We start from the raw sequence: 25,124 nt of genomic DNA on the forward strand, positions 1-25,124 counted from the left end.
AAGAACACACTCCAGTATGTCTCACGTATTGTGATTGGTAGAGGAGAAACGGCGCGCGACACTTGGCATTTGACAGTGAGTAAGAACAGAACGTTTGTTTAGTTTCGGTAAACTTTAGTTTTACGAGTACAATGTATCATTTTATCTTTTGTAAGATTCATTATAGAATGGTGACTCCTTGAAATGTCAAAAGTCAAAAGTAAATTACTTTCGAACAAGGGTACAGACATTTGGGAAGATCGTGTGAAGCATATCACGGACATGGTTTCAGTTTTGGTTAACATATGATTGAATAGGATGGAAAACGCAATAGAGAGGTTTTTGTAATTAATGTATTTTTTGCTATGTAGGTATTTTTGCTATGAAGACATTTAATAGCCATAGACTGTATTATTGAGAGAGTCTGAATAAGCAGCTGAATTGCTCATTATATTCCTTGTTCCCCACACAGACCCCCGAGGAAGGGTCAACCTCGACCCGAAATGCATTGGGTAGAAGTTAAATGTTAAAGTAACGAATCGTCATTAATGAATGGATTAATTCAACTGATTTTGGAAAATGAAGAAAATAAAAAGAAATGATGTGTAAACAAAAACTTAAAGTCATGAAGAGTTTTTCATATAAATGGTGAAAGGATTGGTATGAGACCGTTTAGGTCATGTCAATAATGTGCACACCTCCACCTGCAAGTGGAACTTCCACTTACTCCATGTAATTTCATGATAGTACGGTTCACCCATGACTCGGACCAATGCGTACTCCTGTTCCCCACTGTAACGCCCCGCACAGCTGATGAGGTGATGGATAACTGAGAACGAAGTTTTGACCGGGAGTAGCTGAAAGGACTGCAAACCGTATTGTATTTTTCTATTACTTGATAATGTACTGTACAGTGACTGCTGTTGGGTCTGGGTAGGGAGATAGACCTAACAGGGATGGCTGTTGCTGATACCCTTGTCTATATCCTGTTGCTACGCTTGGTCGAGAACGGATGAAATTCGTTAAGAATGTAAGGCACGGGTGATCAGGGACTTAGTTCCCCTGTTACACATTGGTAACATTGCCCCAAGATCAGTATGCCGTAGACCTGGCGGAGCCCGCTGGGCTGCAAGTGAAGACGGACATGGTGCTCGGCCAACCCCCCGATGGCGAACGCACTGACTCTTTGGTCCTTTCGAGACTTGTTCAAGCGTTGGGCCCAGCTTGGTTCTATAGCTGCGCCGTTTTGGTTCTTTATTGTATTATGGGTGGGGGGTGGGTATTCTCCTGGCGATTGTTAATTAGGGCTCTGGCTGGTGGGCGGTGGAGGTTGCAGAGTAGGCACACTTTTGACTATGGCTGATACGTAGGGGAAGTATGGGATCACGACGTGGAATATGAGAGGGCTGGGGGCGGTTCAGAAGAGACACAGGGTACACGCCTTCCTGTTGAGACACCACACTCAGATAGCTTTTCTCCAGGAATCCCACCTTACTACATCAGAGGCCCTTAAATTGAGGAAAAAATGGAGGGGCACGATCTTGTCCACGACATACTCTGCTTTCTCTAGAGGCAAAACCATCTGGATTAGACATGGCACACCGTTCCTGGAGGTAGAAAGGAGGTTGGATGATCAGGGACGGTACATATTAGTGAAGGGTACGCTAGATGGCTCACCAGTAGTGCTGGGGTGCATCTACGCCCCAAATTTTGATCAGGATACATTTTTGCAGAGAGTGGGCCTGGCGTTAGCAGACTGGACCACTACCCCCTGGATATTAGGTGGAGATTGGAATATGATCATGGATCATGGATCTGGATCGTGACAGATCACATCCCCCTCTACAGGTGGCGGGAGTCTCTAGACTGACTGAGCTTTTTCGTACATGGGCAGCGGGATGGGGCTTGCGGGATGTCTGGCACTCCCTCCACCCAGAGGACAGGGAATACTCATTACTCCCCCACACACATGCTCCACACCAGGATCGACCGATTCCTTTGTTCTGAACAGCTGTTGTCCAGAATTGAACATCTGGAATAGTTGGCAAAAACCTTTTCGGATCATCGGCTCCTGACGTGCACCCTTATTTGGGGCAAGGTACCTACCCTGGTCCCCACGTGGCGCTTAGACCCGCTCCTATTTGAAGATGGCCCCTTCAGGGCATCCTTGTCTGAGACACTGGGCAAATACTTTGTTGAAAACTGGGACACAGCTTCTACGAATTTAGTAGTTTGGGAAGCCATGAAGGTGGCAGTACATGGAGGGGCGATTGGGCAACTAGTGGGCGCTCAAAGGGAAATACACCAGAATCTACAAGCCAGAGGACAGGCTTAAACGGTTGGAGCGAGAGGTGGGGGTTGATCCCACCAGGAGGGGTGAATTACAATTAGAAAACATAGAACACGCGGATACGCTCAAAACTTTTCGAGTCATTGATCACAAAGAACACCTCCGTAGACAAAATGCAGAGGCGGATAGATCGGGTGCATTGCTAGCCCGTTTGGTTTGGAAGCACCCAAACATCCCGGTGATAACAAGGATTAGGGTGCGGGACGGACATCTAGTTGACACGCAAACTGAAATAAACAGGGCGTTCCATGATCACCTGACTACGTTATATGCTCAACCTACACGTGCCGACCCAGGTCAAATATCTGCCTTTCTGTCTGAACTCCAGATCCCGGGACTGACCGCAGAGGCCCAAAAGGACCTTGAGGGCCCTATCACCCAACATGACATACAGGTGGACTATTAAATCCCTGACCGCAAGAAGACGCCAGGCATGGATGGACTCCCAGTGGAGTTTTATGCGACCTACTCAGACATCTTGGTGCTGGTCCTGGAGAAAGTCTACAGAGCGGCGCTGGTAGAAGGCCGATTGCCTGAATCCACAATGCAGGCGCTAGTCGTCTCTCTACCTAAACCCGGGAGGGATGCCCTAGAGTTGACAAACTACAGGCCGCTATCGATGAATATAAAATACTCCGCAAAATTATAGCTCTGAGATTGCAGACGCACCTCCCGGCCCTGATCCAGAGACCAATGCGGGTTTCTTCCGGGTAGGAGCACCTCCATGAATACGCGAAGACTGCATGCACTCATGGCGTCCACTCCACCGACCCTCCCTAGGGCGGGTTGTATAGCCTTAGACCTCCGACAAGCTTTTGACTCTCTAGCCTGGTCGTATATGTTCCCGGCTTTGGAGAGATTTGGGATCCCTGCCCCCTCTTGGCGTGGATCAGATTGCTTTATACCGCTCAGTCAGCAAGGGCACGTACGGGGAGCCATATCTCTGACGCATACGCGATCCATCGTGGCACTAGGCAAGACTGCCCCTTGTCCCCACTGCTTTTTGTCCTTGCCCCTGAACCCTTAGCCGTGGCCCTGCGGACCAGGATGGAATGGAGGGGTATCCCCAGCAGTGGAGTCCAACATTTGATATCGATTTACGTGGATGATATACTGTTGTTCCTCCGCGACCTGGAGACTGACCATACGGACATTACGAGATCTTTGAGAACTTCTCCGCAATCTCAGGCCTGACCATCAACCCTGAGAAGTCCATTGGCTTCTACTTCCGGGATACTCCAAATCCCGTTCTATACCTTTTGGGGCTCACCTTATCCCGGTGGCTCCTGCCACATTTAAGTACCTGGGGATTCAGGTCTATAGGCGGCAAGAGGACCAGATAGCGGGAAATATTAACAAAGCTATCTCAAGTCTCCGCGTCTCGGTGGGGTTCTGGACGACACTGCCACTCTCGATAATGGGAAGGATCGCAAATTCTAAAATGGTCATGCTCCCCCGCATGCTTTGCTTCTTTGTTAATCTACCGGTAATTCTGCCCCAGTCTATCTTTGACACCCTCAATTCGATCCTGAACACTCTGATATGGGGGACGGGGAGACGACAGATTGGCCTTCGTAAGTTACAGTTGGGCACCAGAACCGGTGGGCTGGGGGCCCCTGACTTTAGAGGTTACTACTATGCTAGCCAACTCCAATGGTTGTCTTACTGGACGGCGGGACGGAACCTGCACGAAATAGGTTTTACGACTGACCGATTGAGACGGGGAGAGTTGCATGCCCTGCTACTCCAGAAGAGCCGCATTCCTGCGGAGTGTCATCCACTCCTACGCACAGCCCTGTGATGTTGGCGGAAAGCTTTAGCATATACGTCCTCGGCTGAGGGATATGCGGCTAACATTCCCCTGTTGGGTGTTCCGACGCCACAGGGCAGGCTTACGGAGGGGGGGCTTCGGTCATGGCACGAAGCGGGCGTGGAAAGAGTTGGGGACTTTTTCGGAGGTGACCACCTTCTTACTCATGAGGCCTTTATACAGGCCACTGGTGCCCCCCCGGGTTGTACCTACTACATACCGCTATCGCGCACTACATACAACGCAGATGGGCACCACAACCCCTACAACCCCCACAACACGAACTAGTACACTTGCTATACTATATGGGACCGGGATGACACCTAGTGAGATGGTTGTACACGGGGGTTAGGGCGCATGCAGCAGTATCTCTCACCGCGCTTATGCGAACATGGGCACACGACACGGGTCAAGAGTTGTCCGAAAAAGACTGGGCCACGATTCTAGAACACCCTAGGCAGGTATCTCGCAATGTCCGGTTCAGATTTATACAAGCAATGGTTTTACACAGGGCATTCCTGACCCCTTTGAGGCTTCATAGGATGTTCCCGGGCTCTCCCCATAACTGTCCACGCTGTGGAGAGGACCTGGCCAGGTTCTTACATATGTTGTGGTTGTGCCCACGCCTCCGGGAGTATTGGTTGGGAGTGTGCCGGACGCTCCCGACGGTCACGAACCTGCCGGTGCCGGAGAACGCGCTGTACTGTCTGTTGGGTTTGCGCAGAAGACCTAAGGTGCTAAAGGCCAATTGAAATTACTGGACCTAGCACTGCTGTTGGTGCTCAGGACAATCATAATGAGGTGGAAGTCCCCTAGACCCCCAGGGATACTCCTTTGGCAGGCAGAGGTGCTTAAATGGGGAAGGGCAGAGGGGACGACCCTTCGGAGGGAGGAGACGCGTGGCCTCCGGTAATATCCAATTTCCCTAGAATGGGAGGATATGCTCATTACAATGGAGAGGGAGGACCTTGGCCTGAGTGTAGGGAATGGGCCAGAGACCTAGATAGGAACAGTCACATGGGATATATTGAGCAAGGGAGCGCCCCAATCAGCCTCATTCTTAGTACTATTATCTGTACTGCCCCGCGAGACGACATACATTACCGCCTACATCAGTCAGTTACGCCCGAGCATACTTTAGACGGGAAAATAGATCTACCGCCAGGCTGTCTAAACTCGCTGAAGCACATGTCAATACCACTCTATCCCAGCATATGGTTGATAACGACATCCTTGATCCTTCACAAAACGGGTTTAGACCAGGCCACAGCACTGAGTCTGCTCTTTTAGCCACCACAGAGCACCTCCGAGCGATCCTGGATTCCGGCCAAAGTGCCGCGCTGATTCTTTTAGATCTCAGCGCGGCCTTTGATACGGTATCCCATGCCATCCTTCTTAACCGTCTGGAGACTTTTGGAGTGACTGGTCACGCCTTGGACTGGTTCAGATCTTTCCTCGAAAACAGGTCCTTTCGAGTTTCTGCCCCCCCCCCTTCCTATCCAAACCTCACCATATTGCACAGGGAGTTCCGCAGGGCTCTGCATTGAGCCCATCCCTTTTTAATCTCTACGTTCAGCCTTTGGCAGCAGTGGCCAAAGAGTGGGGATTAACATTAGTATCCTACGCCGACGATACACAGCTGGCCATCGCTCTCAGAAGGTCCCTCCAATTTATCCTCTAATTTTAAAAACGGACTCTGCAGTTGCCCGATGGATGACAATGAACTGTCTACAACTTAACGGCGGAAAGACAGAGGTACTCCTCCTGGGCAAAAACACCAGCCTCTGGAATGAACATTGGTGGCCATCCTCCTTGGGAACTACCCCCCCTCCCAAATCCCTAGTGAAAAATCTAGGTGTTTGGATGGATGACTCACTCAACTTTCGGGCCCACACCAAGAAAGTTGCCGGCACCTGTATTGGCCTGCTAAGAAGCCTTAGCCACATATTAGGTTTTTTTGACGCCAAAACCCGCCAACTAATTATCCAAGCCACCATCCTCTCGCGTCTAGACTATGCCAATGTGCTACTTCTTGGTGCTAACAAATGTGAGATAGCACGTCTCCAACGTGTGCAGAACTCTGCGGCCAGAACACTGGTCGGCCTCCCCCGAAGATGCTCAGCCAGAGCGACCATTAAAAAATTGCACTGGCTACCCGTCGATTCCAGAATCAGATTCAAGACCCTTATTTTAACCTTCAAAATTCTCAAACTCAACAACCCCCCTTTGCTTCGACCCCTCCTCACTCCCTACACCCCGTCACGGAACCTAAGATCTTCCAACCAAAATCTCTTATGCGTTCCCCGCATAAAACTCAGCCGCATGGGCGGCCGCTCCTTTAGGTTCCTCGGAGCCAAGATGTGGAATGACCTACCTCAACACATCCGCTCAATAGATAACTTACCAGCATTCCGGAAAGCTGTAAAAACATTTCTATTCCCTTGCCTGTAACCCCCCTCTGTCCTGTCCCCTCCCTCTGACCAGGCTCTGGGTTCCTAGCGCCGGGACGCCTCATTGCTGGGGCAGCTGTCGCGCTTTACCAAAACCATAGAATAGATGGGAAGTTCATGTACACGAAAGGGTGGGGGGAGGGGGGGGGGAGGGTGTGGGGATGTTGAGACACTACCTTTGTATCATAATATATTGCTGCAATGAGACGGAATTGTATATTACTAAGGTTCCAGGTCCTCTGTCTAGTATCACTGTTGAGAAACGATAAGTTGGGGAAATGTACGGGGCGAAAATAGAAAATACCTGCTGATATGTTGACACTGTGTAATGTTATGTGGAACTAAGTGATACTGCAGCTGTGAATAAAGTTTTCAAAAAAAAAAGTGTGAGCATCTTGAACTTCTGCTTCCAGAGGAAGCGATTGACAATCAATTAATCAATCAGTGGGGGAGATGGCGAATTCTGCCGCCCACTGGTGTTTGATGGGCCTGAAAGTTCGGACTAGGAAGGCTTTGCAGTGGATGCTGTGGGGTGGAGGTGGACTGAGCCCCCCGCTGGCCCCCTGAACCACCTCAACGGTTTCCACGTCTGCAGCCATGCTGAAGTTGCTGCTGAGGCCTGTGAACCCTGTGGGGCACCCCTTCCGTGGCCACAAAAGGAGCGAAAAGCATAAGGCGGAGGAGGCAGAGTTGCAGACAGGCCCCCGGAGTACTTAAAGCGCTCCAACGCACGGTCTGCTTTATTGCCAGAGAGGTGAAGGCCATCAAAGGGCATGTCCAGAGTGTTTTGGACATCTCCCGAGAAACCAGTTGTCCTCAACGAGGCATGGAAATCGATCTGCCCAGTGAGTCAGCGGTGTCCAGCCCACAACGTATGGTGAACTTCGCTGCGTACCTCCCGGCCGCAATAGCCTAGGAGAGGACTGCCTGGACCTCCTCCGGGCAGTTAGGCAGCACCTAAGCAACCGTGTCCCACAGAGAGTGGGAATAATGGCCCAAAGAGGCATGCCAAGCTGCTCTAGCTTCTTGGATTCCCTATCCGGAGGTGCGGATGGGAACACGCTCTGAGAAGTAGAGGCTTGGACAAACAAGATCTCCGGAGTGGGGTGTTGGGAGATAAAGAGGGCGTCACCCGGAGCCGGGAGATGGCGTCGGGCCACATTCCTGTGCACAGGAGCCCCTGTGTTGGGCCTGGACAAGGTGTCCAGAGGGGCAGGCTACGTCGGTGGTGGTGCCAGAGGACGGCGCCGGTTGAGGTGTTATTAGGTCGACCACCGTCGCCAGGGGTCCGATCCCGGATCCCAGGGGGTCCTGCGGCATTGGGCCGGAGCTGCCGGCAACACCGGGGCAAAAGGCCTCGAAAAACTCAGTCAAAAAGTGACTGGAGGTACTAGCTCTTCCCGGATCTGCGCTTGCTGGCACAATAAAAGACGCGCAGCGGTACTGCAGACGTCATCTTGGCACAACGACGCACACGGAGCCGTACGATGACACCTACCGACGCACAGGGATACTGCTGACGAAAACTTTCCAGATCCAGTCTAACGCTTGAAGGTAATTCTAAGGTAAGGAATCTATCACTACATGTTTCTTTCAGATAAAGTCAGCAAATAGAAAGTCAGAAAATGTGAGCTACAAACCACAAAGCCAATGGGCAGCAACGGGTGCAATGCATTCCTAGATTAACTTTCTGAATGTCCCCAAGATATCCTAATCTGCAGTATCTAATAAACGGAGACCTGAAAAGGGGTCAGGACCTAAGAGAACTAGGTTGGAAAATGGAGCCCTCAGTCATGCTATGTTATTTTAATTTGATATTGTGCATGATTCTCCGCAGCAGGGTATCTCAGCACTGAAGAAGGACACAACAGGAGCAGAAACAGAAGAGTTAAAATAGAAAGGTTTTCAATAATTTCTTATATTTGGTATATTCAGAGCATATATGAATATGGAAAGGAAATCTATTCCAGTAGATAGGGGCCAAGTAAGAGAAAGACCTGCCTCCACACCTTAAACGTTTAATGCGGGTAATAGTAAGAATCCAGATTTCTGACAGGGAGATATCGTTTAAGCTTTAGGTGTAAGTATCTTGGTACTTTCCTCACTAGAGCTCTGTGGGTAAGACAGCAGATCTTGAATATAATTCTCTTTCTGAATGATAGCTAGTGTAATGTTCTTAAAAGTGGAAGTGATGCAGATCTGGAAAGAAGCTTACAGGGGTGTTCGGCACGACATTTAGTTTAGAGAGTAGCGTCTCATTGGCAGAAACCAAAAGAGCATTGCCATACTCCAGCCTGATAACAAGAGCTGGTACCAAGTTCTTCCTACCCACAAGCGCAAGAAAAGGTAGGGCTTTCCTTAAAAGCGCAACATGCAAAAGCAGGTCCCAGTTATTGATAGGACCAGCTATTCCATTGTTAGGGCTCGACACAGTTTAATGTCCAGTATTTTTGCGGCCTGACAAGGGGTGGGAGCACTATCTAATTCAGGTGGCCACCAATTGGGAGTCCATATTGGTTGGACTATTCCAAAGAGCATAATCTCTGTATTTTCAGTATTAAGCCGAAGGTAGTTCTCGGACATCCACTCTACCACCGCTTGCATCCCATTTGAGATACCTTCCTTCACTTTGTCCACATTGTTATCAAAGGAGATGACCAGCTGAGTGTCGTCAAGAAGTCTTGGAACCATTTCAGAGCAGTCCCATATATCCCTATCTCATTCAACCTAAGTAACAGCTTATCATGAGACAGTGTTAGAGGCTGTAGACAGCTCTAACAGCACAAGCATAGAGGGGGTGTTAGCATCCAAATAACATCTTATAGAATCTGTCACAGCAACCAAGGCAGTCTATGTGCTGTGCTTCAACGTAAACCCAGATTGAGAAGGGTCCAAAATATTTTCTTTCTCCAAGTAGCCTCCAAGTAGCAGGAGGGGAGTTCAAATTCAGCTTAGTTATAGGCTGATTAAAAGGCGAGGCTAAGTATTGATAACTTTTCATGATTTTAGACTAAGTAATCAGCCAGAGAGTTTCACAGTTGCTGTGAAGATTGAATCGACAGATAACATGCCTAGGGAGTGATAACATCATTTAGGACTTTAAAAAGCTCTTTGGAAGAATTTCCAGTGTGGCTAATTGGATTAGTACTATACATTTTTCAAGCAGTTTTTAAATTCTGATGGTATTTAGTAGATTCTCTTTTATATGCCTCTCTGTCGCAGGAATGGTTAGTCGAAAGCCACTGTCTCTCCTGCTTTTAATCAATGAATTTTCCTACCTCATCTCTGGGGTGTACCAAAGTGCACACGTTCTAGGTTTATTATTAGAATAAGTTTCAAGAGGAGCAATCCTATCAAAGGCAGAATAGAAAGCCTTATGCTAGTCCGCTAAAATGTGATTTAGATCTTGATCCTTTGAGGTTAAAGAGAAGTCAACTTTTTCAGCGAAAATATCAGGACTGATGCGCTGCCATTGACGTGAGACTCCTTTGCTCAGATCTCGATTTCTCAGACCTCTCAGCTTTTGGCATCTGAAAGCAGATTAGCGAGTGCTGCGCCCACGTTGAATTCGGGGTGGGGGGCACAGTTCAGTGCATTAGAGGTGGTAAAGATAAGTCCAAAGTGTGACCCTGCCAAGTGAGTAGGGCCTCCCGTCTTTTGTTGCAGTCCTAATATCTTTAAGTAAAAAAAAAAGGTGCGCTACTTCCACGCCTAAAAGAGCTTCTCCATGATAATTAAAATTCCCAAGTAGTAGACATTTTTGTGACAACAACACAAGCCACTAAGTATTTGGTCAGACAATGACTAAAATCTTTTTTTGGGCAAGGAGGCCGATGGGAGGGTGCCCTACTCAGTCTTTAGAATGTAATTCCAATGTGAAAATACAAAGTTCTATCCAGTCCACACTCGAGGAGTCTATAATAGAGAACTTGAGTGGGTTTTAAAGACATTAGCAATGTCTTCCTCGACTTTTCCTATTCTATCAACTGTCAACAGACGATAGTTCTCGGGGAGAGCCAACGTTATGGCAGGTAATGAGGTAGTTAAATTGAAGGGGTTGTGCAGCACACACCAATTTACACTGCTATTGAAATAATACCTAATTTTCTCATAGTTTTTCTTGGGCGTGCTGGGAGGGAAGGAGGATGCTAACCCTGTATTCAACAGTAGATTTAGACAATCAGATGACACAGTCACCTGACCCTACCTGCACAGCTAATGGCAGTACTCGTCTGCCTAAATTAAACCAACAGTTATCTGTGTTTACTCTTACCTCTTAATTTTCTCAATGAATTATTTACAAGTTCATTATTTTGTGTGTGTATAAGAGTTCATGTTTCACATCATTTTTAGTATTAAATATCTTTTATTGAGCATGTCAACACAGTACGGGCATCAAACATTTGTGAGCGATTGCCAAGCAGTTCGCCAAAAGCTAGGGTTCGATTACAGTAGAGGGCTTTCAGGACGATGCAGCATTTACAAAATCGAGGTTATACACAGCAAGCCGCCTACAACCCAGCATGGGCCGGCCGCGTTTCAAATATTGCAGCACTATGTCAAGACCGCCATAGCCCCCTCTGTAGACCCGCACCTTCTTTCGCCGGTGTAGATCATAGCCCGCTCAAATTGCAGTGCCTCGCTGTCGGTTGACACTTTTTGGAACAACAAACCCCAACCCCCCCCCCCTTTCCTAACAAACCTAACCCTTCCCATGCCCAACACCCCCCTCTCCCCTCAACCCCAACCCCCGCTATCCCGACCCCCCCATACCACCCCTCTCCCTCCCCTCGTGGTCCATGATCTCGTTCCAACTGGTGTTACAACCTCACCCAACAGTCTGACGGGCGGATTTGGTGCCCTTCCCCTCCTGATCAGTCTCTGTCAGCCTCAACAATCTGAGGTACCTTGGGCAGGTCACCTCCACAAACTCTGAGGACAGAAGGGCCAGAAATAGCTCAGCATACTTGGCCCCCTCTCCTGCTTTATATAGAGAAAGCCTTTCCATACCAAGGACCATCCACAGTCTGTGGAGCCAACCCTGATGTGTGGGGGCAAGAGTAGAGCGCCAATGTGCCAGGAGGTTTTGTAGCTCCGAGCCTAGCGCTATAGCCATCAAGCGCCCCCTTCGCAATCTTAATGGATAGGTCAATGCGTTGTGGAGCCCCAAAATGACGTAGGAAGGGAAGCGTGGGATTTCGGTGTCAAAGTGGGTATCCACGTCATCCAATACCGGACGCCAATATTCCTGCAAAAATCTACAGTCCGAGTATGTGCGTGAGAGTGCCCAGCTGTCCGCATCCCCGCCAGCATAAGGGGTCCTTGCTACTGTCCATTTCATACAGCCGCTCCCGGGTGTAATACCAATAGGTCACCACCTTTGTGAGAGTGTCTGTGAGCCCCATATAGTAAGTTGAGTGTCGCGCTCTATAGTATATCCCTTCATATTCCTTATGCGTGAAGGATCTCCCCATCTCTCTCTCCCAGCGAGTCCTACTCGCGCTGTATGTGTACCTGTGCTTATGTGTGAGCATTTTGTAAAGGTCTGAGATTAGCTGCTTGTCGGACTTGCGCGTGATCAGCCAGTATTCGAAATCCGTCAGTCGCCTATCCGCCTCCGATCTCACAGTCTTGCTAAGGGCCCAGTGTCTGACCTGGAGGTAGCGGAGTCTCTCGGATTCCGGAAGGCCGAATTCTTGGCGGAGCTGTGGAAAGAGGACCACTCCTTCGGGACCATACACATGGCAAAGGGAGCGACATCCAGCTGACTTCCAACATTCGAAAGCCTTCCCATCCATCCCCGGTTGAAAGTCGGGGTTATCAAGGATGGGGGTGAGTGGTGACGGAATGGTGGTGAGGCCGAGCGCAACCCCAACCTGATCCCAAATCTCCATCGGAACTCGCGTGATGAAGGACGCGTAAAGGTTGTGAGGCCTATGAACCCTGCGCATAAACGGGATCTCTTGCAATCTTCTCCCAGCGACCGCCTGGTCCTGGAACAACCAGTGCTTCCCCGACTCCCATTGGACCCATTCCGCCATGAAGCGTAGTTGCGCCGCCTGGAAGTATGCGGCTAGATTAAGAATCCCAATCCCTCCGTGCTCAGGAGCAAGCATCGCTATCTGAGCTTTCAGGCGCGGCTTCCTCCCGTTCCATATAAATTGTGAGAGCTCAAACTGCATCAATTTAATCCAGCCTTTAGGGGGAGCGAGGGGTATAGTGCGAAAAATGTAAAGTATCTGGGGAAGAATTGTCATCTTGATCACTGCTACCCGGCCCAGCCAGGACAGCGGGTAGTGTTACCACTGTCCCAACTCCTGTCTGACCTTTCGTCGCAGGTGGGTGTAGTTTACTTCCACCGTGGTCTGTAGGGAGGCAGCTAGTTTTATGCCGAGATACGGAACTGCATCTGTCGCCCACTGCAGAGGAAATCTATCCCGTAGCTCAGTGCCCGTGTTCAAATTCAGAGACAGATCAAGGGCCACTGACTTAGTCATGTTGACTTTAAAGCCCGATACTCTGCCAAACCTGTCAAGGTCGTCCATGCAGGCAGGAAGAGAGCTACGGGGCTCAGCAAGGGACAACAAGACATCTTCAGCGTAGAGACTTATGACGTGGTCATCCGCCCCAAACTTAATCCCCTTAACTTTCGGGTCTGTTCGGATTAGCTGTGCCAGCGGCTCCATATAGAGGGCAAATAATAAAGGGGATAATGGGCACCCCTGCCTGGTGCCTCTTTCGATCTTGAATCGGGGGAGGATAAACCATTAACCCGGACCGTGTCAGAAGGGAATTTATAGCAGTTCATCACTCTGGTCCGAAACTTGGGTCCCACTCCCGCCTTCACTAACACCTTCTCAAGATAGGGCCAGTGCACCCTGTCAAAGGCCTTCTCTGCGTCGATGGCCAGCATCATGTATTCGCCCTGTGTGCGGGAGGCTCTCAATGAGATGAAGGGCCCGTTTAGTGTTATCGGAGGTCTGTCGCTCCGGAATGAAGCCAGACTGATCCGGCTCAATGAGGCCCCCCATGCATGGGCCCAGTCTGGGGTCAAGGATCACTGTATAGAGTTTGGGGTCAACATTTAAGAGGGAGATGGGCCTGAATGCCCCGCAGTTGGTGTGGTCTTTGCCCGGTTTGGGTACAACCGTGATGGAGGCCTCGAGTAAGTCCCCGGAGATCGCCCCGTCTTCCGCGAACGAGGTAAAAAGAGTCTGGCCAGCAGCGGCGCCAGCTGGACACAGAAGGTTTTGTAGAAGCACGCTGGAAATCCCTCCGGTCCCGGTGCCTTGCCGAGTGAGTCGGGAAATCGCCAAAATAACCTCTTCCGGGCGGATGTCCTTCTCTAGGCCATCAACTTGCTCCTGAGTCAGAGCTGGTAACGGGATCGCCGCCAGGAAGGCTGATTCCGCCTCCGAGTCGGGTGGGACTGCTTCATATAGAGCGGCATAGAAGTCGCTGAAAGCCCCTGCTATTGCTCGATCTCCGAGGACACATGTACCATCCTTCCCTTTCAGTTCCTTAACCTCCCGTTTCCGAGTGATTGTACGTAGCTTATGCGCTAGCAACCGTCCGCATCTGTCCCCTCCCGTGTAATATGCGTGCTTCATTCTTAAAGCTGCATACTCCACCCTATCAATGTCCAACGCCGCCAACTGCTGACGGGCAGTCTTTAATTGGCGCCAAATACTCGGGGCACCCGTCCTCCTGTGAATTTGCTCTAACTCCCTGGTTTTCTGGGTGAACTCATCCCTCTTGACTTGACGCTCTATGTTCTCCGCAGCTGAGATCGAGATAAATTCACCCCTTAAAACGGCTTTGAGCGCAGCCCATTGAGTAGCCAGTGCGGTGTCCCCGCTACTGTTATGGGACAGATAGTCCTTTATGGCTCCCTGAATTCTGGAGACAGCCTCTTTCCTGTATAGCAATGATTCCCGGAGCCGCCACACCCTGCCCGCGCGCGGTGCCGTCGGTCCAGCGAGAACGACCGTGACCGGGGCCTCACACAGAACCACATCTCCTTCAGAAAAGAACCTAAAACTTGGCTATTCGATAAATAATAAACCCCCTCCTCAAGCGCCTTGAGACCCTCAGGGTGAGTAGTGCGCTATATAAATTCTTGAACTTGAACTATCTGAGAGGGACGCTGTACCGATCTCGGCACTGGCGATAAGAGACTGCGCAGCTGTGGAGACAAGCAGGTAATCTAGTCGCGCGTATGTTTTATGAGCCGCTGAGAAGTGCGTGTAGTCTGTCTCACCTGGGTGAAGCTCGCGCCATGTATCTACTAGCCCCAGATCGTTCAATCGGGCCAGGCCCGCTGCCGAGAAAGCACCCACCTGGCTAGTGCGCTGACAGGACCGATCTAATAAGTTATCAAGGACCAAGTTCAAATCCCCTCCCAACAGAAAGTAACGGTTCATTGTATCAGTCGCATCCGTAAGCGCAGTGTGCAGAAACTTTTCCTGACCTTCATTATGCCCGTAGATCGAGCCAATCGTTTAGGTCAGGTCTCCCAGTGCAAACCTGTAAACCAGCAGTCTACACTTGATTTCCGCTATCTTACCCAATACCTTTCCCACCCCCACCTTTTTCTCTGTGCTTGAGGAAAAGAATTGCAGTGGAAACTTGCTAGATTGGCGGCGGTGGCAGTCCCTGGCTAGAAGGTGCGTCTCCTGTAGGAGGCAGACATCTGCCCTGGACTGCTCTAGGAGTAAAAGGACTGCTTTGCGTTTCACTGGATTTTTCAGCCCTCTCACATTCAGAGTGAGAACAACAAAGTCGTCCGGAGTCATCTAAGGGGGAAAGTCTGACAAGTAGCCATTAGAGTCGCGCCCAGACTGCCCCATCCGGGGATTCACCTGCCCCATCCAACCCTCCCGCCACCCAACTCCAGGAAACCGCCCCCAACTCAAACTCTCTCCCCCCCCCCCCCCCCCCCCCCCATCCTCCCCAACTGCAAATTGTCATTGTCTCTCATCCAAGGATGAATAGGGAAAAAAAGAAGAAAGTAAGATAGTCTTACTAGTCAGTTCGGGAGCAGCCTCCCGCCAACGGCCATGCAGCCAGAACGGACGACCAAATCAATAGGCGTAGGTGAGGCTCTCATCCCGTGGAGCCGGCGCCATTGTCCGTGGCTACTGCATCCACCGCAGCGCGTTGTCCTGCCGCGATCTCCGTCGCCGGAGGCTTCCTGACTTGCCTCCACCTACGCATTTGACTCCATTGCGTCCTCTTCCCTTCCATCTCCGAAGCGGTTCCTTGGGCCTCCGCATCGTCCGTTGGTGCTTCTATACCTAACAGAGTGCAGGCTTCAGAGACCGATCGGAGCTGGTGCTGCTTATTTCCCAGTCTAAAGATGAGGCGAAAGGGGTGGCCCCAGCTGTACGGAATGTTGTGCTGCTGCAGGTGAGATGTGTCTGGCTTGAAGAGCCGCCGCTTGTGCAGTGTGAGCGCCGCCAAATCCTGGAATAGCAGTGGGGACGTGCCCTGGAACGATATCGGGTGATTCTGGCGTGCTTTCTGCAGTAACGCCTCCTTGGTACGGAAGTCCTGAACACACACCAGTATGTCTTGGGGGGGAGGGGGGGGGGGGGGGGGGCCGTCGCCACGCGGGGTGGGCCGGTCCTGTGGGCCCTGTCTAGCTGTAGAGGAGATTCTAATGGCCACCCCAGGACATGGTTGAAGAGCTCTCTAGCGTAACGAAACGCATCTTGGGTAGCGTTGGACGTGGCCACATTGCGAATGCGAATGTTATGGCGTCTGGAGCGGTTTTCTAAATCTTCCAGGTGGAGTTGCAGGTCGACGTGCTGATTGTGAAGTCGAGTAATTTCCTGTTGCTGAGTGGAGAGTTCTGCATCCTGTTCGTCGCTCTTGGCCTCCAGGTCTGCCACCCTTTCCCCTATGCCATCCATCTCGCGCCGCACTTCCCGAATTTCGCTGGTGAACTCCGTCTTAGAGGTCTGGATATCATCACGCAGGGAAGCGAAGAGGGACTCCAAAAAGGCCTTTGTGATGGGCTCTGCACCAGCGTCCGAGGCTTGCTCCATTTTTTTCGGTGCCGGGGCTATTGCGTCCTTCTGCGGGGGGGATTAAGACTTAGCGAACATTTCCTTCACTGTTTTGCCTCGGGCGGTCTGCCCGCAGACATCCCTCCTGCCTTGCAGTCGGACCAACCAGAGCCCAAGGACCTTCTGTTCAGTCCAAAAGATCTCGCCTCTCAACGTGCCTGTAGATTGGTAGCGGGTCCCACCGAGGCCAGGGCGCACTCTCTCTGGACCCCCCGCACGAGTGCCCTTCTGTATCTCCTTGATATGTGCGGTAGCACGCCGTCGAGTGTCCGGTCCGGCCTCAGGTCGGGGACCGCCCCCGCTCAGCTTCGGCGTGCCTCTCCTTCCCTCTGTCGCCCAGCCCGTGCCTCGCCTCCTGCAGGGCCCAGGCCGGGAGGGCCGATGAATTCAGGGTTTGAGAGTCTCTGTGCCTCCGATGGCCCCCGTCCGGCGTCACCACACACCGCCGACCACCAAAGGCTATGCACGAACAGCCGGGCCTCGGGCAGATAGGACGCCAAGTGGCCTCGCAGGCCCCAGCAGGGGGCGAGCACTGTATTACGTTGCTGGGAGGCACTCCCTCCGGCCCCGGCACCGTGTCCCCGGTACTTGCGCTGGGCACTCCTGCCAAGCGGGCACAGCTCTCCACTGACACTCTAGTTCAGGCCCTGTCGCCACCAGCGCCGCCCTCCTCGGCACATCAACTCTTTCAGAGCTCCCAAATGGTTCGCGGCGCTGCACGCCACTTACTGTGCCTCGCGGGCCCCCAACCGCTGGATACACGGTCCGGGCCTCCATTCTCCAGGGCACGTATAGATCTCTCCCGACACCCCCAGGACTCCGCCGCAAGCGTGTTTTCTGCTCACCTGCGAGTCACCGGGCGACGGGGTGCCATCTGTCGCAGGGGCCGCGGCTCCGGGCTTTCAAGGACCCAGTCCCTCGTCAGCGATTCTGCGCGGGCTCAGCTGCTATTCCAGCGCCGCGGGGGATGGGCTCCACACGGCCTCCGAACCCCCGGCGGCCCGCCTTTCGTGCTGGTGTGCTGCGGTCTCGAAGGGGACAAGCAGCCAGAGACCACTCACCCGCCGCCGCCGGACCTGCTAAAGCTCCGTACCTCCGCTCAGGCCAGGCCGCCTCTTGAGCTCCGTGGGGGAGGGGCGGCCAGCGGTCTCCGTGCTCCAGGCCGCTCGCCGTATCTTGCTGCTAACCGCACCTCCAGTGAATTCTCTGGTCTTGAGAGTGTTGTCTGCAGTCCAGACAGCTCCGGACCCCGTATCGTGGGTCCCAGTGAGTCGGAACCGGTGCTAGAAATCGGCCGCCTGCGGGAGCGGAGGATTTACACGACCGCTCTCGCCGCCATCTTGGCCACACCCCCCTCACATCATTTTTAAACAAAACAACCGTGCTTATTCAAATGTCCTAAACTAGACATATAACTTTATCTAAACAAAACATTAATTTTACAAAGAAACATTGTTGATAAAAATTCAACTTTTCCAATCCCAATGCATTTCGGGAGTGTATCCCTTTGTCAGGAGAACTGTGAAAATATACATACAAAAACAAATATTTTATTCCATCATCCAGTACATGACATAGCTTGTCATTATTAATGATCCAATCCCTAATAAGGTAATGAGGTAGGGCTTAATCAGGTTTCTGTTAAAAAAAAGCCAATTTCTGGTAGAAGAGAAGCAACAAGATCCAACTTTCAGGCGAATGTTTAGGTAGGAACCCAACATTACATAACAAACTATTAAACAAATGTATATTTTGGAAGAGCAGAGCCGAGGAATCCACACTAAGGTTACTTGAGGCCAAGAGTATTGTGGGCCACACACATTTATTACCTCCCCCTTACTTAATATCTTTACACCTGTCACAGTACAGCTGAATTTTCAGTCTATGCAACTCATACAAAGAATGTGAGGTTAGACACCCATAAGGTAGAGGAGAAAAATAGTGAGAAACTAGACAATTGCTGCCCAGAAAGAGTAAGGATAGACAGATGCAACATCCTTAATCTCAGCATAAGGAAACAGACTGTCACCCACATAATAAGAGGCTACAGGATGTCACATGGTCACACTTGCCTCCTTGGCTAATTGTCTCCAACCCAATGTATACACTTCGCACTCTCCACTATACTCTGAATGTGTAGTTAATATACTCCCACTTTTTGTGTGCACAGCTTCTTCACCCACAAACAGGCACTTACATTGCCTATATCGATGTCCTGTGTCAAGAGAGGACCGGAGAGCAGAGCAGCCATGCTGGAAGAAAAGCTGGAGGAGGGAGCCAGAGAGTCCTGTGTAGCAAAGAGTAAATGTGAAATCAAGGACTAATATGTTACATGACATACTATAAAGCTACAAAAGCCAAGTACTATCCCTCCCCCAACACAGCCATATTCTGGTACCCACAACACTGACAGAGTCTGGGCTATGTACCTTAGATCGCTGACCTATTTGTACTCACATTAAAAAATGCCCAACATGTACGCATTCATCCTTAGTGATCTCTTATTACCTCCATCTGTTCATCCTCTGTGAAGAATTCTGTGAATCCATCAGGATTGAGGCCTGTTTGGGTGTGGCGCAACTCCATGCCATGTGGGGCCAGAGCAATAGGAGATGCCAGCTCTCCCACCTCACAATCTTCTCCACCGAGCACCTCCTGCCAGAGAAACATAGAAGAGAAATTTAGTATACTGGGATGCTCATGCTGAGCGGAATCTGAGGTCATAAACCCAAAGCTGCAGAGCCTTCTTGAGATAGATATATATTCTTTTTTTATTTTGTCATTCTTTTAACACAAATTTAACACACATTTATTCCAACAGATGGACCCTCTGCTCCAACACACAATAGACAACTAGATCATCTCAAATATACCTCTAAAAGGCTCCACAGTCTTTTTTCCCCAAAATATAAAACATTTAATTCAACAAAATTTTCGTGAAACATTGAAGGAAACAAATACACTTTCTTAGTTGGGCCCATCTTCCACTGATGATACTGGGGCGAACCAATCGAATTAAAATGTAGATACTTCCAAAATGTACTTTCCTTTTTGGTATGAACCCCTTCACTTTAAGATGATCTGCTTGCAAAAGTTACATACTAGACGAGATTAATTTATACGGGCTTCTAAGAGTGCAAGAATAGCAAGACGGGAGTTAAGGAGAAAATAGGATAAAGGGGGCATAGCACTGCCAGATTTTCAAATATATGCATGGACCTTTCAATTAAAGAATTTTAGGTTTGTACTAACTGAAGGGTGGAGTTCCGAAATGATCAACTGTGGGAGGCCGTGTTAAATGAAGTGAGAAATGGGGGGGGGGGGATGTATGTATACATTTGGAGACCAGAAGTTCTTTAAAAGAATTTGACTGAAAGTGTTACAGGCGGGTCGATTATGGGCTCATATTTGGTGTGTAACAAATCTGTCATATAACAGCAGGTATGCTCCAATATGGGATTCACCAGGTTCCCCGGAATGCCTGAAGGACAGATTAGAGATGAATTTAAAGGAAGCAGACATAATTGAATGGGGTTCAGATTATCCTGGAAGTAAAGCTCTGTTCCTGGAAACGGTTTTAGTATTTAACTAATAAAACAGTCTCCAAGTTATACATTTTACAACTGCAGAGTTGGTCTCGAACTCTTGGAGAAGAAAAAATATGATACCAATGACCTAGAAGAACATCTGATCAAGAGTACACAACAAAAGTAGTTAGTAGCAGCATGGAATGCTCTAATCGTGGATAATTCAGAAAAGGGACAGTGTATCTAACTCTGTGGTGAGAGATAATGCTGGATATGAATCTCAATCATCTATGGCAAGTATTATTTTGAGTATTATAGAACATCGTTACGCCGGCGTATTTAAGGCACAATAGTCTCTTCTCTCTCCACAGAGCTTATTGGACACCAAAAAAGGCTGGCAAAATTGGGGGGGGATCTGCTGAGCGTTGCTGTAAGAAATGTTGCTTGAGGCTTGCACAAGATATCCATATGTTTATGTCCTGTTATCCAAGATTTCTGGAACGAGGTGTGTAAATTTGTGAACGATCTCTTGCACACTCTAATTCAGGTAAGCTTAGAACTCATTCTTTTCGGGCTACCACCAGAGGTGGAGGAAATTAATCTTTTACCCGATTCTGTAGGGAATAAGGCAGATTTATAAAAATTGGATTCAACCGGTGCCACCTTCAAAGGCAGAATGGTTGGAGTCAGTGCTCTATGTTCATAGGAGGGACATCAACCGTATGGTCTCAAAAAGGTGGCTAAGTTATGAGAAACATTGACTGTATGGCTAGAGGGGAGAGGCAGAATGTAACTATGGTCTAATCACGAAGGAATAAACTGACACCAACGGATGGGTCCAATGGTTATAGACATTTGGGGAGAGGACAAGGTAATCAAGAGTCCCCTTTCCACAAAACTGTGGTCTTAAAGGCTTTCCCGTTGGGTAGATAAGGTCTGAAGATTTCAGCTGGAACAATTTTGGCAAATGAGGACAAAACAAAAAAAATTGATTTGCAGAGATTGAGCCAAGGAAAATGTGATATTCTTTACATCTTATGTCAATTTTCTGTAAAGTCCAAATTATAAACCCGCCTAGAAGTACTGGTAACCCATTCCCCTAGCCACCCAAGACCATTCCCATCTCCTCAATTGGCCAAAGAGGTCTGCCACTCAGTTCAAAACTAGCATCAAAGATAAGACATGCTGCTATGGAAAGACCTTTGCTACCCATTGTTTCTCACCATTGGAAGAGCTGTAGCCAAGGGAGGACTATCAACTACTTTGTGCAGCTGAAGGCACGGGGGAGCTCTCCAGGTTGTGGGCTTCAGCCATCTACCCTCCTGCAAAACAAGAAAAAAAAACATTATGCTGGGACTGGGTTAGCCAAAGCAAGGACCCGAAAAGACCTAAAAATAAGATAGTCAGTCCTCATTAGGAACACCAGGCCTAATCATGAACAACTAGACCTTTGATCCAAAGTACAATTTCATGGAGGAAAATAACTTCTTAAATTTAGCAAACCACTTGTTTTGAAGTAGCAGTAAGAGTTTTCTGAGAAGGCTGTATGTACAGTAAATCAGGTCAGTACATTTAAAGCTGAGAAAAGAAATGGATTAAAACCAGTTTTAAACCAAATAAAAAAACAAATGCATTACAACATCCTTCTTATAGCGATATTGATACTCTCCACCGCAGAGCCACCAAACTATCCCGGAGCATCCACAACTCCATTCTGGGTCTAAAGAACCTCCTGCACCTCACTGAACTTTCTCTAATCTCAGGCTCTCACAGAACTCTACACCCCCCCCACCCTTACTCCGAGCCCCTCCTTCACCCATTACCGCTATCCCTGAGACACCTGCGCCCCCGCAAGCAGCCTTGCCACCTCTCGGAGAAGGACGTTCTGGCCCTCCTCCTTACCTACAATCCTACCCCTATTACGCCTAGCCCTCTAGACCTCCGGGAGGAAGAAGTTGTAGCCCTCCTCTCTAGCTACGAATCTGCCCTGACAACCCCATGCCCTTCAGACCCGAGTGATGTACATCCTATCATCACGGTTGCAACCAACCCAACAGATCAGCTACCCTCCGAAACAGAGGAGTGCTCATTAGCAACCTAGCACTAGTACCCATATCTTCCCCTACCCACGACATACACTCCGACCCCCATCTATTCAGCCTCCTAATTAACTGCCGCTCAGCAGTCAAGCAAGCCTCGGATGTCGCCGATCTCATCCGGAGCCATAAATCGGATTTAGCGATCTTGACCGAATCTTCGCTCAACGAATCCACATCGTCCTGCCTAGACATCTTAGTCCCGCCCAATTACAATATCGTAAAGCTGGACAGGCAATAAAAAAAAAAAAAAAATTTTAAAAGGAGGCATAGCTTCCATCTACCCCTCTAACCTTCTTGTTACTAAACTTCTGGCTGATCCTACAGACTCCTGCGAATACCTTGCACCCTCCATTTGCAAAAACCCCACCCTACTGTGCAGACTACATATCTTTTACTCTATGACCTTCCTCCGCTAAAACTCAAAAGAACCCATATCAAAGACAGGAATCCCTGGTTCAACAAATCCCTCAACAAGGAGAGGAGATCCCTTCGGCAGACAGAACGTAACTGAAAACAGCACCCGTCAGCAGCCCATCTAAAACTTATCCACCAGGCCAGAAATGCCTACAATAGGAAAATCCTCAATTTGAAAAAAGAATTATTCAGAACAGAACCAGAGAACGCAAAGAATAGACCTCGCAAGCGATACGATTTGGTCAAACACTAATCCAACAAACTTGCAAAAACCTCCAAGGAAACCCCTAAATCACTAATATCTTGCGAGGAATTTTCCTCCTTCTGCGACAAAATCTCTGCCCTAGGAAACTAACTTAAATCCGCAACTTTCTCCCAAACTCCGTGGCTCTACCTTCTCCCTCTGCGCTGCCCTCCCAGTCATCACCCAAAAACCAAGCGCACTGGTCCAACTTTAAAGTCTATGACTAACACTTTGTCTCGAAAATCCTATGCTCCTTAAACCCGAACAATCACTTCAATGATCCTCTCCCCTCTAACTGCCTAGCCGCCACATCTCAGGCTATCATCCCTTTCTGGACTGCAATAATCAACACTTCCTTTCTACAGGGATCGATACCCGACCCTCTTAAGGCCGGCCAAGTCGCCCCATTTTTAAAAAACCTACACTGGATCCTACCTCCCCTGACAACTATAGACCTATATCAAACATCCCACTCCTAACCAAAGGTCTGGAGAAATTGTGCAACAGCAGCTGAGCCTACACATCACCAACTTCCACTTACTAGACTACTGACCTGGTCACAGCACAAAAACCACCCTCCTCCACACCGTGCAAGAATAAAAAGTTATTTTTAAGTGAGTGTTTTTCGACTGTGTCGCACTCACTAAGGTGCTCTAAGTGTATGAGGGGATTCCCTCATCAAGCATACGCTGGCGAGTAGCCTGGTATGCCTCCTGGAGTGAATCGGCAAGGTGATGACCAAGAATGTTGATCAATGCATGCTTGGTACCTGTAGTGCCGCCTTCAACCTATTCTTGCACGCACTATTTATGGTCCTGAGGAAAGCCAGCATACAGAAGGCACTGGCTGAAACATGTCGACCTACACTGGATGTAGGTGGTCGTAACTCCACCACCAAAACATCAATCTGCCTTGTTTTTAACCGCCCACGGAGACCCAGTTATTAAAATCTAATTTACCCTCGGGTACTGTGAACACCGTGTAGCAGTTTTAATCTTCACCACTTCACACACCGCATTCTCAGCAACATACCGGCTCCGCTGTAATCAGGCGTCGTAGCACACCCGGGACACGCTAGGTGTCACTGGGTGGGACCGATGATGTTTCTTCTTTTCTCCCCACCCAAAACCAATCCAGACATCCAGGAATGGATAAAGGCTATCACAGTGCTAAACTGCCCTCCTACCACTGTGGACTCAGCTAAATCCCTGGGAAGAGGTGTGGCGCAGCGGCCAGGGCGACCGACGCGGACGCTGGGGATCACGGTTCGATCCACGGCACCGGCGGCAGGGGTCTGCCCAGCACCTTGTGACTCTGGGCAATAGCTTGCTTAATCTTCCCGACAGCCCCCAGCGCCGGGAAACCTACAGGTAGCTGTGCGCTTTACAAATACAGGTTTATTATGATTATTATTATTATAATAACTCCAGACAGCAGCTTGCACGTGTGGCTCATCAACTCGATGGCCAAAACTGCCAGATATCACCTGAGTTACCCATGTAACCTGAAACCCTTCCCCAACACTCCCAACCTAAAAACGGCAATCCAGGCACTAGTCCTTTCCAGACTAGAATATGGATGCTCTACTCTCGCAGGTCTGCCCAAGAACTCTGGCCCCAATGAAAGCCTTCCTTAACACCGCCGGACTCCTAACAGGTTCAAAGAAATTCAACCACATCTCTCCCCACCTTAAAGCTCTGAACTGCCTTCCTCTCAAGACCAGAATCCAACTTAAGATGGCCTGCATTACTCACAAGGCTCTATACTCCAATTGCCCTGCATTTCTTGCCCAGAAACAGGTGATACCCAGAGGAGCCAGAAACTACCAGTCTGCCAGAGACCTTTTGCTCCAACCAGATCGCTTCCAGAAAAAAAAAAACGCACAACCTGGCCTTCTCTGGGGCCGCTTCAAGAATATGGAACTCTCTCCTGCCCACCATCAGAAGACTGTCTTTGGCATGCTTGAAAAAGGAGTCCAAAAGTTTACTAATGGGCAAATTCCTCACCTAACGATCGCATTACAATCACCTCAACGACCTTGTTCCATCCACCATTACAGCATTAACCATGGCTTTTCCGGATGATACCTTCCCAGCCCTTCTGGGCAACCCACCTGGGAGTTGAGACTGCTTATTTTCTTGTATAATGAATCTAACTGTTTTTATCCCAAATGTATCTGGG

General features: G+C 49.5%; 1 protein-coding gene across 2 annotated transcripts in view; it reads right to left on the reverse strand.

Annotated features, from left to right (window-relative positions):
• CDC25C (cell division cycle 25C) overlaps positions 1-25,124 on the reverse strand; it is a 432,607-nt gene that overhangs the window by 123,069 nt on the left and 284,414 nt on the right. For both annotated transcript variants that reach the window (XM_086931823.1, XM_086931824.1), the window contains 3 exons: positions 21,410-21,508; positions 19,168-19,314; positions 18,857-18,946 (listed from right to left, as the gene is read on the reverse strand). In XM_086931823.1, coding sequence (XP_086787949.1) covers positions 18,857-18,946; positions 19,168-19,314; positions 21,410-21,508 — 336 coding nt within the window. The remainder of the gene's footprint in view (positions 1-18,856; positions 18,947-19,167; positions 19,315-21,409; positions 21,509-25,124) is intronic.

The sequence above is a fragment of the Lissotriton vulgaris genome, chromosome 7 (genome assembly GCF_964263255.1).
Source record: "Lissotriton vulgaris chromosome 7, aLisVul1.2, whole genome shotgun sequence".
Classification (NCBI taxonomy): Eukaryota; Metazoa; Chordata; class Amphibia; order Caudata; family Salamandridae; genus Lissotriton; species Lissotriton vulgaris.